At 55.4% G+C, this 12,752-nt stretch overlaps 1 protein-coding gene across 1 annotated transcript; it reads right to left on the bottom strand.

Annotated features, from left to right (window-relative positions):
• Positions 1-8,562: 8,562 nt before the first annotated feature.
• On the bottom strand, positions 8,563-9,886 carry C15H11orf96 (chromosome 15 C11orf96 homolog). Its single transcript, XM_055549353.1, has one exon. The coding sequence runs from the start codon at positions 9,603-9,605 to the stop codon at positions 9,234-9,236; it is 372 nt and encodes a 123-aa protein (XP_055405328.1). The 5' UTR covers positions 9,606-9,886; the 3' UTR covers positions 8,563-9,233.
• Positions 9,887-12,752: the final 2,866 nt, after the last annotated feature.

Below are 12,752 nucleotides of genomic sequence, written 5' to 3'. Positions count from 1 at the left end.
CTCCTCACGGTTCACGACAGAAACTGTGAGATAATTCGTCTGCCCCTTTCCCACCACCCCAGCCGCACCCTCTCCCGGAAACACAGTAGTGGGAAATAGGAAATGGGAAAACCACAACACAAACTCCCATGTGGAAAAGGGAAGAGGGAAACATTCAGAAGTGGCTGGCGTGTGCATGCTTGTGCTAAGTCGCTTCAGTCGTGTCCGACTCTGTGCGACCCCATAGATGGCAGCCCAACAGGCTCCCCTGTCCCTGGGATTCTCCAGGCAAGAACACTGGAGTGGGTGCATGCTTGTGCTAAGTCGCTTCAGTTGTGTCCGACTCTTTGCGACCCCATGGACTGTAGCCCACCAGGCTCCTCTGTCCATGGGATTTCCCAGGCAAGAATACTGGAGTGGGTTGCCACACCCTCCTCCAGGGGATCTTCCCGGACTCAGGGACTGAATCCGCATTTCCTGCATTGCAGGCAGACTCTTTACCGTTTAAGCCACCAGGGCAGCCCTGGCTGGAGCCTGCTGCTGCTGCTGCTGCTAACTCGCTTCAGTCGTGTCCAACTCTATGCGACCCCATAGACGGCAGCCCACCAGGCTCCCCCATCCCTGGGAGTCTCCAGGCAAGAACACTGGAGTGGGTTGCCATTTCCTTCTCCAATGCATGAAAGTGAAAAGTGAAAGTGAAGTTGCTCAGTCGTGTCCAACTCTTAGTGACCCCATGGACTGCAGCCTACCAGGCTCCTCCATCCATGGGATTCTCCAAGCGAGAGTACTGGAATGGGGTGCCACTGCCTTCGAGGGAGGTAAATCCTACTGGCCTGAACTGTTAGGACTTGCTCTGGCAGAGGAAGCTAATCTGGCCAGTCCAGTTCTGGAAAATTCTCTTTTCCCCAATCTTCTGTGGCTACATCTGAAGCAGGTGTTAAATAGTTTGACCTCCTTGAAGGTTTCTTTGGGGCTCAAACAATCTTAATCACTGGCCAACTGCTACTTGCCTTGGCAATTCTCTCAACAAGCTTCTGGTCAAGGTGCTTATAACTGATTCCAGGGGCCAAGAATCATACCCAAAGATGTTTTCTCAACATGATTCTGAAAGCAGTTTTATTTCACCGTCGCCTGCTCTGGCCCAGCCCTCTTGAAACAGGTTGGAACCTGGGACCTGAGACTCTTTGCTGCAGTACTTGCACTTGGACAAATGTTTCCCCAAGTAACAAAATACAAAGAAACTGTAAGGGACTAAAAATAATTGCATGCATGTGCAGTGGGGGCAAATTATGGACAACAAGATACAAAAAGACCAAAAACACCCCCACACTGCCACTTCAGAGGAGCCAGAAGCAAAAGCAGGGTACTACTGCGCATGCCCGCTTCACATAACCAAAGAGGTCATGTGAACCAAAGAGACAGGCAAAACACCTAAGCCACCCCCATCCGGACCTCTGGCCGCATCCCTACCCTCACCCTGTATTAGGAACCAGCTCACCCCACCCCATCAGCCAACAAGAAGGAAGAGAATCTGCCTCTTGCTGCAGAAGGAGCCCCAGTAAAACCTTGCCTGAATTTCTGGTCTGGGCTCTGGTCAATTTCTATGGATTCACAGAGGCCAAGAACCCTCCTCGGTAACACTCTCACTCTAATTTGGGCTGTGTGGGGTGGCGGAGGGGAGGGGCAGGGAGGGGAATGTGGATTCTCCCACAATAAGTTTGAGTGGGCAGATGATATCCTTAGTCTAACCTTGGTCCAGGGCGAGGCTTCCTGGGTGGCCTTGGAGAAAGGCTCTGAGCCTCATCAGCTGATCTCCTTCTGCGTGGGTTACAAAAAGGGGTGGCTCTCGCCCCTGTGAGGTCCCATGTTTCTAGATACTCCCTATTCCTTCCCATCACTCTTGTCTTTCCTGTAATAATTTGCTAAAACCACAAAGCCACAGAGGATAGCAGACCCATGCTAACATTCCGGCTCTTTCCAACCGCTTCTCCTAGAGCTATGCGTTCGGTCAGTACACTATCAGCCTTCCAAAATGTCATAAACGTGATTTTTCCAAATGCTCTTCCAAAGCATAATGAGGGACTCCAACTCTCTAGCCTGCAATATTTATACCCTCCCCACAGGCAGCTAAGTCAAAATCCCTAAGTCAATGCCTGGCGCTGCAGGAGCTTTTTTTAGGACAGCACCCCACTGCCATCACCAGATTTTGTTTATTCAGGGTAAGGTAAGGTTGCCATAATAAAGGGACCCAATAATGATTTACTGGCTCAAAGAAGACGGGAGTGTGTTTCTCTCCTCTGTCATAGTCCGTGGTGATCATTCCAGATGGGCAGACTCTTGAGTTCCACGAGGTCATACAGGGGCCTGGGGTCCTTCCCTCTTGTTTCTCTGCCATTCCCTAGGCCACTGGCCTTGTCGGCTTGATCACAGGGTTGCAGGCACATCCATGGGAGGAGGGTACGTATTAAGGCTGAGGCCTGGGAAGGAACACACTTCTCTTCCCAATCTATGCCATCGGCAAAAACCTACCTCATCGACAGACCTAAGGACAATACCATATGTGACACAGAGACTTCGTGCCTGGGAAAGCGGAAAATCAATGCTGGTGGACAATTAGCAGTCTCCACTGCTAACCGGAGACTGGGAGCTGAATGAGTAGGTGGCTGCTGTGTGAGTCACGTGGCCTTGAGACTAGGCTGAGAGGACTGTCCTCATGGGCCCCCCTTGTCCCCTCAGCGCATACACACACACAGGCCACAACTGTTCTCCACCCAGAACCACAGGGAGAGCAGACCTCCCCACACACCTCTGCTTGGTAAGCTTTGCCATGCCCCTACAGTTCTCTCTCCGATGATGCCTGCCACCCTCCCTTGTGCCAGCAGGGGCTTGAGGGAGACTCAGGGCAGGCCCCGAACCTGCTGGGAGATGGAAGCGAGTGCCTGCCCGGGTTCTCTGGGAAGCAGACGCCAAGCTGGGATTAAGTGTGCAAGGCTTCCATTAGGAGGCGGGCTGGTGTGACATGAAACACAGAGGGAGGTAGAGCGGGCTGGGGACGCCAGCTGGCAGGCTGCAAGGCAAGAATGAACCTGAGAGAAGGAGAGAGAGACAGGGTGTCCGCGGACGGCCCTGCAGTCTGAGAAGGCTTCAGCAGAGCCATTGGGAGATCCTTGAGCTAAAGTCCAGTTCAGTTCAGTCGCTCAGTCATGTCCAAGTCTTTGCAACCCCGAGGACCGCAGCACACCAGGCCTCCCTGTTCATCACCATCTCCTGGAGTTTACTCAAACCCATGTCCATTGAGTTGGTGATGCCATCCAACCATATCAGCCTCTGTCATCCCCTTCTCCTCCCGCCATCAAGGTCTTTTCCAATGAGTCAGTTCTTCACATCAGGTGGCCAAAGTATTGGAGTTTCAGCATCAGCATCAGTCCTTCCAATGAATGTTCAGGACTGATCTCCCTTAGGATGGACTGGTTGGATCTCCTTGCAGTCCAAGGGACTCTCCAGAGTCTTCTCCAATGCCACAGTTCAAAAGCATCAATTCTTCAGCACTCAGCTTTCTTTATAGCCCAACTCTCACATCCATACATGACTACTGGAAAAACCATAGCTTTGACTACATAACTTTGTTGGCAAAGTCCACCAACTGAAGTCCACCTACAAAGAAATCTCAGGTCTCCCAGGAACTGGGAGAATTCTGTCTTAGAACCCCAGCCACCCGCGAAGTTGTTGGTGGGGAGCACGTCTAGGGGGAGGGGCCCAGCCTCAGCCAACGAAGGAGACGGATTGCAAAGCCAGAGCTGCTCTGTTCTGTACCCCCGTCCCCAGAGGCTGCCACAGGACAGCATGGTGGGAAGTTGGGGACCTAGGAAGATAACAGGCTTCGGAATAGAAAAGACAAGACATGTCATGATCCAGCTCGCTACTGACTGGCTGTGTGGCGCTGGGCAGGAAACTGAACCCCTCCGATCCTCAGCTCTCTCCTCTGTAAAATGCCTGGGAAAGGATGGATTTAGAGTGCTGGAGGTGCTCACTAAGTGGTGGTCTTTGTCCTCTCCCCTACCGTCTTAGAGAAGGTAGTGGGCCTAGGGGCTACTCTAAATGTGCTCCCTAAGGGAGGACTCCCAAGTCCATGCTGCTGCTGTCTGGTCAGTAGCCGGGTCCAACTCTGTGACCCCATGGACCACAGCCCACCAGGTTCCTCCGTCCATGGGATTTCCCAGGCAAGAACACTGGAGTGGGTTGCCATTTCCTACCTCGGGGCATCTTCCTGACTCAGGGATCAAACCTGTGTCTCCTGCATTGGCGGGCGGATTCTTCACCACTGAGCCATCTGGGAAGCCTCCCAAGCCTATAGCTGGCCTTGATTCCCTGGGATCAGACAACTTTCCCTCTCACCAACACCGCCCCACCTTACCGCCCACCAAGCAGACCTGAAGTGGCACATAGCAGACCACAGAGGCCAATCTGGCTTTTAAACAAGTGCAAGAAAAACACCCTGAGAAATATCGCCCCCAGGGCCAAGAGAAATGTTTAGAAGAGGCTGCCAGCCAGGCCTGGGATGGCAATGTGCTACCTCCTCTGGGCTCCGGCTTGTTTGAAAACTCATCACCCAGGCTAGGGCTGCAGGCTAAAGCCCAGGTGGGGAAGGGAAGGAAGGAGGCGTCTCCTTGGACAAGCTTGTAAACCCAGACGGCTGTAAAGCCAGACGGCTGGGCAGGCTTCCACCCGGCCCTGGCGCACGCAGGCTCCCAGCTCCCAGCGAGGCGCTCTGGCCCTGGTTTTCTCTCTCCTGCAAGGCCCGTACCCAGAGGACTTTGTATGTCACTTTGTACGTCGCCTCTCCTCCCCTCTACTCTCCACGGATCCCGTTCTCTTGCTCTCTCCAAGGCTGGCCCCGCTTCTGCTCAGTCTCGTGACATTTTCTGGCTCCTGACTCTCTATTTCCCCATCTCTCTCTGTCTCTGCGTTTCCCCGAGGGCCTCATTCCTTCCCGTCTTTGTGGTTCTCATGCTCTCCTGCTCCCTCTCATGTCTGCTCTCCTGCCCATGTCTCCCTCTCTTCCCTCCTCTCCAACTATCTGGCTTCCCAGCCCAGCCCCTTGGAGCCGTGTGGTGCTTTGGAGCACACGGGGGGAACTGAGCCCTAGAAGTTGCACAGGCACCTCAGATAAGCCCCTCCTGACTCTCTTCCTTCTTCCCCTGAGCAGAGCAAAGATGTTCGGAATCAGAGAGCATCCCCAGTGTAACGTGGGGGCCCCCAGCACCCCAGACCCAGCCTGCTGCCTGCAATACAACAGCATCCCCATATCCTCCCCTTCTCCCTGTCACTACTGCTTCTAACTTCTTTCTACACTCAGTCCAGGTGGGGCTAGTGGTAAAGAACCCGCCTGCCAGGGCAGGAGAGCAAAGAGACATGGTTTCAATCCCTGGGTCTGGAAGATTCCCTGGAGGAGGCCATGGCAACCCACTCCAGTATTCTTGCCTAGAAAATTTCCATGGACAGAGGAGTCTGGTGGGCTACAGTCCATGGGGTTGCAAAGAGTCGGACACAACTGAAGCGCGTTAGCACACGTGCGTGTATACTCAATCCTTAGAACTAATGTCAGTTATAGGCAAAACTAAGAAACCGGAACAAACAAGACGTCACTTTTATACCAAAGAGTGGGAAAATCGATGTGGGGCATCGATTCAACATACTGTGCTGTGCTAAGTTGCCTCAGTCGTGTCTGACTCTGCGACCCCATGAACTGTAGCCCACCAGGCTCCTCTGTCCACAGGATTCTCGAGGCAGGAATACTGCCTAGGCATGGAGAGTTGTCACGCCCTCCTCCAGGGGAAACTTCTCGACCCAGGGATCAAGCCCTCATCTCACATGTCTCCTGCAGTGGCAAGCAGGTTCTTTACCACTAGCACCACCTGGGAAGCACATCTATTCCATAGGATTTTATTACAAATCATGATATACATCAATACTGATATTAAATACAAATCCAAGTAAGAAAACAAGCAGCTTAAAAAAAAAATAGTATTGGGGTGCTTCCCTGGCAGTCCAGTGGTTAAGAATCTGCCTTGCAATGCAAGGGACCTTGGTTCGATCCCTGGTGTGGAAGATCCCACATGCCGTGGGGCAGCTGAACCCATGCACCACAACTACTGAGCCTGCGCTCTGGAGCCCGTGAGCTGCAACTCCTGGAGCCTCACGCCTAGAGCCTGTGGTCTGCAAGAGAAGCCACGGCAGTGAGGAGCCTGAGCACCGTAACTACAGAGTCGCCTCTGCTTGCCACAACTAGAGAAAGACCACGAGCAGCAGCAAAGACCCAACACAGCCAAAAAGTAAACAAACATTAAAAAAAAAAGTATTTACAGCATAAGCCCATTTTGTGAAACATGTATATATGTATACATATATATATACACACACACAATAACATAGGCATAACCTCCAAAATGTTGACATATTTATCTCGGGGTGGTAGGAGTATGAGTTACTTGTTTTTATTATAAGGAACAAATAGTTCTTAGGTAATGAAACATTAGAATAATTTTAAAGCAAACCAGGAAGTAGGCAAGATGAACATCAATCTTCCTTCCTGTCCCCTTACTCATTTTAACCCAACAAACTTTTCAGAAGTGACTACTGGGTGTTGGGTCCTGCCAGAGGCTGAGCAAGAACTGGAATAATCACATGTGGTCCCCCCAACATTCCTAGGTCCTGGCCAGGGTGACTCAAGGAGACCCTATAAGTAGGCCTTCAGCTGGGGTATGGGCTGAAGGTGGTGGAGAAGGAGGTTCTTCAGCAGGGAAAAGGGTACTGGCAGGAGCATGGTGCCCAGAGGGAGACACCTAATCGGGATCCCAGGCATTAAGGATGAACCCATGGGAAGGTTGGGGGCGCCTGGCTCTTGAAGAGCAGAAACAGGAACTACGGCTAAAAATGTAAGATAAGATGGGGGTGGGGGTGGAACAGGATGAGGGAACAGAATGGGAGGAGGTTCTAGGAGGGGCTTCTGAGCTTCAGGCACCCTCCTTCCACCCAAGGAGCTCAAACCAGCCTAGCCAGGGCGGCTGCAGAGACTGGAATCAAAACATGGACCCATGGCTGCCTCACCACGCCAAGTGCCTTGTTGATGCATCCCAGCAATGGAACTGGCTGTTGATGGGGCCCACAGAGGCCAGTGAATTCCGGGGGGTAAGGGCAAGGATAGTGCCGAAGACTCCTATCCCCAAGGTCCTGAGCCTGGCCCCGCCTGTGAGCCAGAGGGGAGGACATTCTATTAGACCCCTGTTGTATGCTCAGTCATGTTGGACTCTGCCACCCCATGGACTGCAGCACGCCAGGCTTCCCTTTCAGACCCTGTGTGATCCCTTTTTGTTTCTTTGTTTTGTTTGCTCTGCCTTCTGGTTTTCTGCAGAGCCCAGGGCCGCGACAGGTGAGGTGTGAGGAGTAAAAGGCAGTGCAGATGCCCTGCAGGGCTGGGCTGAGCTAAGCACCAGTGTCCCCTACCACCAGGGGACACCCGAGTACAGACACACGGCGACCTGGAGAGACCCGAGTCGTCAGGGCATCCACCCTCTCCGAGTTCCTAATAACTACGCAGAGGCAAGCCTGGCCCTGGTGGCTCAAGGCTGGCGTGACCCCAGAGGGATGGGCTGGGTGGGAGTCCCAAGTGTGGAGAACTGCTTTCCTCAACCAAATGCTGTTTATTACCCCCATTACCACCTACTGCCAGGGACGCCGGCCGCGGCTGGAAAGCACTGGAAAGACAGAGTCGTGGGACGGAAGGAGCACTGGACGCCGAGTCAGAGCTGGCTGCGCAGCGCCTGCTCTTCATGTGACTTTTCCCTGTCTGCCGGGTTTGTTTTCTCATCTGTAAACAAAGGCGGGGTGGGGGTGCGGGGAGAGACTCCGTGGTACCCAAGCGCCCTTCAGGCTCTGACAAAAGACAGATTCCTTGCCGAACCTTGACGAGGGCAAAGGGAAAAGCTGGAGAAAAGGACCAAACCAAAAGCAGCCGCTGTTCGCTGCCCCAGCGCAGGGGCGCCGGGCGCCCTCGGACGTAGGCGACTTGGAGTGCGCGCGCACACACACACTCTGGCCGGCTCCCAGCCGGCCCTCGGATCCCACCACCCAGAGACCCCCGCCTGGGTCTCTCATTGCTGGCTGGGGCATCTCTCCACCCACTGCCTGGAAAGGGCGCGGGGTGAGTGGGGTCTTCCGTGGTGGGTACGGGGCGGTGACCCTGACCCCGGTCTCCCTGAGAGGCAGGGGCTCTGCGTCCTCACAGCGCCAACCTTCAGCTCCCTAGCGGCTCCACCCCGTCCTGGACACTGGTGACGAAGAACAGACCTGGGAGGCAGGAGAGCTCGGGCCGGCGGGTCCCCTGGGGAGGTAGGTCATGGACCCGCGCACTGGGGCTGCGACTTCGTACCGGTGACCGAAGCTGATGGAATTACTTTCAGCCGGGGATTCCTGTCGCCCCCCCCACCCCCACCCATTCCAGCGAATTAATCCTCCCCACTTCTCCCCTAGTTTTGGGAACCTGGGCACTAAAGGAGTCCAAGAAGTCAAGAGCCTTGAGAAATGCACTGTGCAAATATATTGACTTTATTTGTCTCCGTTCGGGAGCCTCACAGACATATCTAGGTAAAAAGATCGTTAAATAAACGCCGTCAGCCATCGCAATGCAAAAATAAATATCAATCCTCCGGCCACAGCGCCAGCTGCGCTGCGCCCCAAGTCCCATCGGCCGCGCCTAACAATTATAAAAGTGTTCAGCTAGAGTGGGTCGGCGTGAGTGTGAACGGGTGTGCGCGCAGGGGGTGGCGAGGAGGGGTGGGCACGGTGGAGCGGTGTGCAAAAATCGGAGTTTCAGACCATCGGACAAGGGCGTGGAGCGACTCTCCGCGAAGCCCCAGGGACCCGCGGCGACTCTGCGGGTGCGCCTCCCCTCACACATTCACAGCAGAGTTCGTACTGGGAAGAGTTAAAAAATAAACATTTACAAGGGCAAAGAAAGGCGGCACCCCCTTCCCCGGCGCCCCGGCTCCCCCGGCGCGCGCTCCCGCCCGGGGCGAGCTCAGCTCGGGGCGCCCGGACCAGTTTGCAGTCGGGTGAGGGTCCAGGCGGTCCCCCAACCAGGGTGCTCAGCGGATGGGGGACCCGAGTGCAAGGCGCGGGGCCCCCTCGGGGTTCGCACGCTGGTCCGTCACGACGCGCCGCCCGGGCGCGCGAGTCCCGGCTGCGGGCGGCGCCGGTCACAGGGCCGAGTCGGAGTCGCTGGAGTCCAGGCTGTTCCTCAGTTTGCAGCCGCTGAGCGGCTCCCTCTGCAGCGACAGACTCTGCGTGCTGCGGCGCAGGCACTCCAGGCTCTGCAGGAACGACTTCTTGGCCTTCTCCTCCTCCATAGGGGACGCCCCCTCCTCCTCCACCTCCTGGATCTCGTCGAAGGTCACCGGCTGCGTCTTGAAACGGGACTGGCGCGGCCGCCGCAGCCGGCCCTTGCCCTTGGACAGCTTGGCGGGCCGCATGGGCTGCGGGAACTCGTCGGCCAGGCACACGAAGTGCGGCATCACCGCCTGGTAGCTGGAGCAGATGCCCATCAGCTCGCCGGGCTTGGCGGCCGCCATGGCGCGGCCGGCGTCTTCGGGACCGGCCGGCGGGGCGGCGGGGCTCTCCGGGGGCGGCCGCTGCGCCGGGGCCCCCCGGGAGGCAGCAGCCTGGGGCTCGCCGGGCGGGGGATCCAAATCTGCTGCGGGGTGGTGGCGGCCCTCACGGGCCCGGGTCGGCGCTCCTCTGGAGGGCGGGCGGGCCCGTCGGGGGGCGCGGGGCTCCGGGGCTGGGTGGGGTGGGGGGTGTGCTGCTCCGAGGCGCTCGCCGCCGCCGCTGTCGCCGTCTGCCCGGCGGCGGCCGGGCCCGCCGCTTATATAGCCGGCTCCTGCCCACACGGCTGCGAGCTCGGATGACAGCGAATGCCATTTAAAGCGTGCGCGCCCCGCGCCCTTCCGCCTGACGTCGCCCCGCCACTCTGGGAAAGTAGCGGCCCTTTCCCCGCCCCGCGCGGCCCGCCAACCCGGCTCCGGAAGGCAGGCCCCGCCCGCGGGCGTTCCGGGAGCATCCGAGGCTGCGGAGCGGGCGGCGGGGCCCGGGCGCGGGGCGGTCGGGGAGCGAGGCGGTCCTGCCTCCCCTGGGATTCCCCAAGTCTGGACCAACCGTGCTGGCCGCGGGGGCGCAAGTCAGCCCCCTCATCCTTACCCCATCCAGCCGCCTAATCCCCGAAGCACAGAATCGAGACGCTCGGTTGTTTGGCCTCGGGTTCTGGGCTGAGCGCGCGCGGGGCGGAGGCAGCTCCCAGTCTTCCTTGCCGCAGGGAAAGCCAGGCCCCTCGGGCTCCCCAAAACCGAGTTCCGAGGAAAGACCGGATTTCTCCTTTGGATCCATGCCACCTCTCCTCCCCACGCGCGCACACAAACACACGCACACACGCACAGAGGCACTCATGAATACAAACACAGCTGATGACTCCAGTCCACTTCTCTCCCCTAATTGTCTTTATGTCTGTGTCTTCAACTACCTGCACCCTCCAAGTCCCTCGCGCACCCCCATTCATGCTCAGAAGAATGACACTTAGATATGGCACTGACAACAACAATACTGATAACTAACCATCTGGAGAGCTTTACTCCAAGCCAGGCAGGGAGCTGTGTTTTACATATATTATCCCACTTAATCTCCCTAACAGCCCTGTGAGGTAGCTGGTATTCTCGCAGTTTTACATATGAGAAAGTGGAGGCACAGAGAGGATCAGTAGTCCACTAGAGACTGATGGACCGAGCCGTCTCCACTCCAGACTCCAGGCTCTGATTGTCCCCTGCTAAGGGTTGGTGCCCACCAATGCCCCCAGGGCTTCTAAAAGTAGGCCCCCTGCCTGGGGTTCCCAGGCTCCCAAGAAAAAATCCCTGAGCATCGTTTTTGACTCGTGGCCCTGGAGTGCCAGCACCCAGCTCTCAGGGCTGCTGGGAAAGGAGGGAATCAATGGACTTTGGCCTCCATTCCTTCCACAGCCATTCAACAAAGATTTATTGAGAACCTGCAGAATACCAGTTCAGGAAAGTCCTTGCCCTCATGAAAGTTACAGTCTAGGAAAGCAGGCAAAGTAGACCATAAACACCTAAACAAGAAACGTACTGGGGGTGGAGTGACAGGGATGCAGACAGAGAGATGGGGTGGGGGCGGGGTCTGCGGGTGGCCAGGAAAGGCTCCTCAGAGTATTTAAGGTGCTCCCTGCAGGACAGTAAGAGCACTGTGCTGTGCTGTGCTTAGTCGCTCAGTCATGTCCGACTACAGCCCCATGGACTATAACCCACCAGGCTCCTCTGCCCATGGGGATCCTCCAGGCAAGAACACTGGAGTGGGTTGCCACACCCTCCTCAATAATAGCACTACCAAGTGCTTTATAGATGCCACAGCTCTTGAGTCTTTTTTGTACATTAACTCATTTAATGTGATCACTTTTATTTAATCCTCTCAGCAACCTTGGATAACAAGTACTTTTACTATCCCTATTTACAGATAGGAAAATCAAGGCACAGAGGAGCTAAGCACCTTTCCCCAAGGTCACACAGCTAGTAAGCAGCAGAGCTGAGATTCAAACCCAGAAGACTTAGCCCCCAAGACCCCCATTTATGCATTCCGCTGAGGCTCTTTGCCCCGTGGAGGACACAGAAGGAACCAGGGCGTGACAAACGGGAGGCAAGGGTTTCCCACAGAACAGCGCCAAGGCACTGAGGCGGTGAAGAGCGCGGTGTATTCCAGGAAGAGCAAGAAGACTCTTGTGGCTAAAGCAGAGCGGGCAGGGAGCGCGAGAAGTAAGGACAGTCACAGAAGGCCTTGATGATCACGCCGTGGAGATCGCCGTGTTTTTTTTTTTTTTTTTAAATAAAAACAACCTAGAGGGATGGGGTGGGAGGTGGGAGGTCTGAGAGCGAAGGGACATCCGCATAACCTATGGCTGATTCGTGTTGATGTATGGCAGAAACCAACACACTATTGTAAAGCAAGTATCCTCCAATTAAAAATACATTTTAAGATGGGGAAAAAATAAAAGCAGGACTTAAATCTTCAAAAAAACATTCTTATTGGAGTACAGCTGATTGAACAATGTTGTATTAGTGTCTGATGCACAGCAAGTGAACCAGTTATACATACACCCACTCTTTCTCAGATTCTGTTCCCGTATAGGTCATCACGGAGCAGGGTAGAGTTCTCTGGCTGTACAGTAGGTCCCCGCGAGTCACCTATTTTACATGCAGCAGTGTGTGTCTGTCAGGAGGTTGCATTTTATCCTAAGGCCAGTGGTGAGGCGCTGGAGGGTTCTGAGCAGGGGAGCTACATGCTCCAGTCTGTATTGTTAAAAGCTTACGCTGGCTGCGGAGTGGAGAGTTACTGGAGAGGGTGTGGGGGAAGAAGCAAGGATCCCACATAGAAGATCATCACATGACCCCCAAATATAAGACATGGAAGACTTGGATGAGAGTGAGGAAAATGGAGATGGAGGGAAATGGTTAGATCTGGGATTTGTCTGAAGATAGAGGTGAGAGGACTTGCTGATGGATTGGAGGGAGAGGGAGGGGTTGGGGAAGGGGGCTGGAAATCAAGATTGACATCTTTGCATTTGGCCTGAACAAATGTTAGATGGTGGTGCCGCTGACGGACAAACGCAGGTTGTAGGGAAGAGAAGCTCGCGGAGGGGAGGGCCCTTGTGGGGTCTGCAGGTT

This window comes from Bubalus kerabau, chromosome 15 (assembly GCF_029407905.1).
Source record: "Bubalus kerabau isolate K-KA32 ecotype Philippines breed swamp buffalo chromosome 15, PCC_UOA_SB_1v2, whole genome shotgun sequence".
NCBI lineage: Eukaryota > Metazoa > Chordata > Mammalia > Artiodactyla > Bovidae > Bubalus > Bubalus kerabau.
The sequence above is the reverse complement of the archived record's forward strand: the minus strand, read 5'-3'. Positions and strand labels throughout refer to the sequence as shown.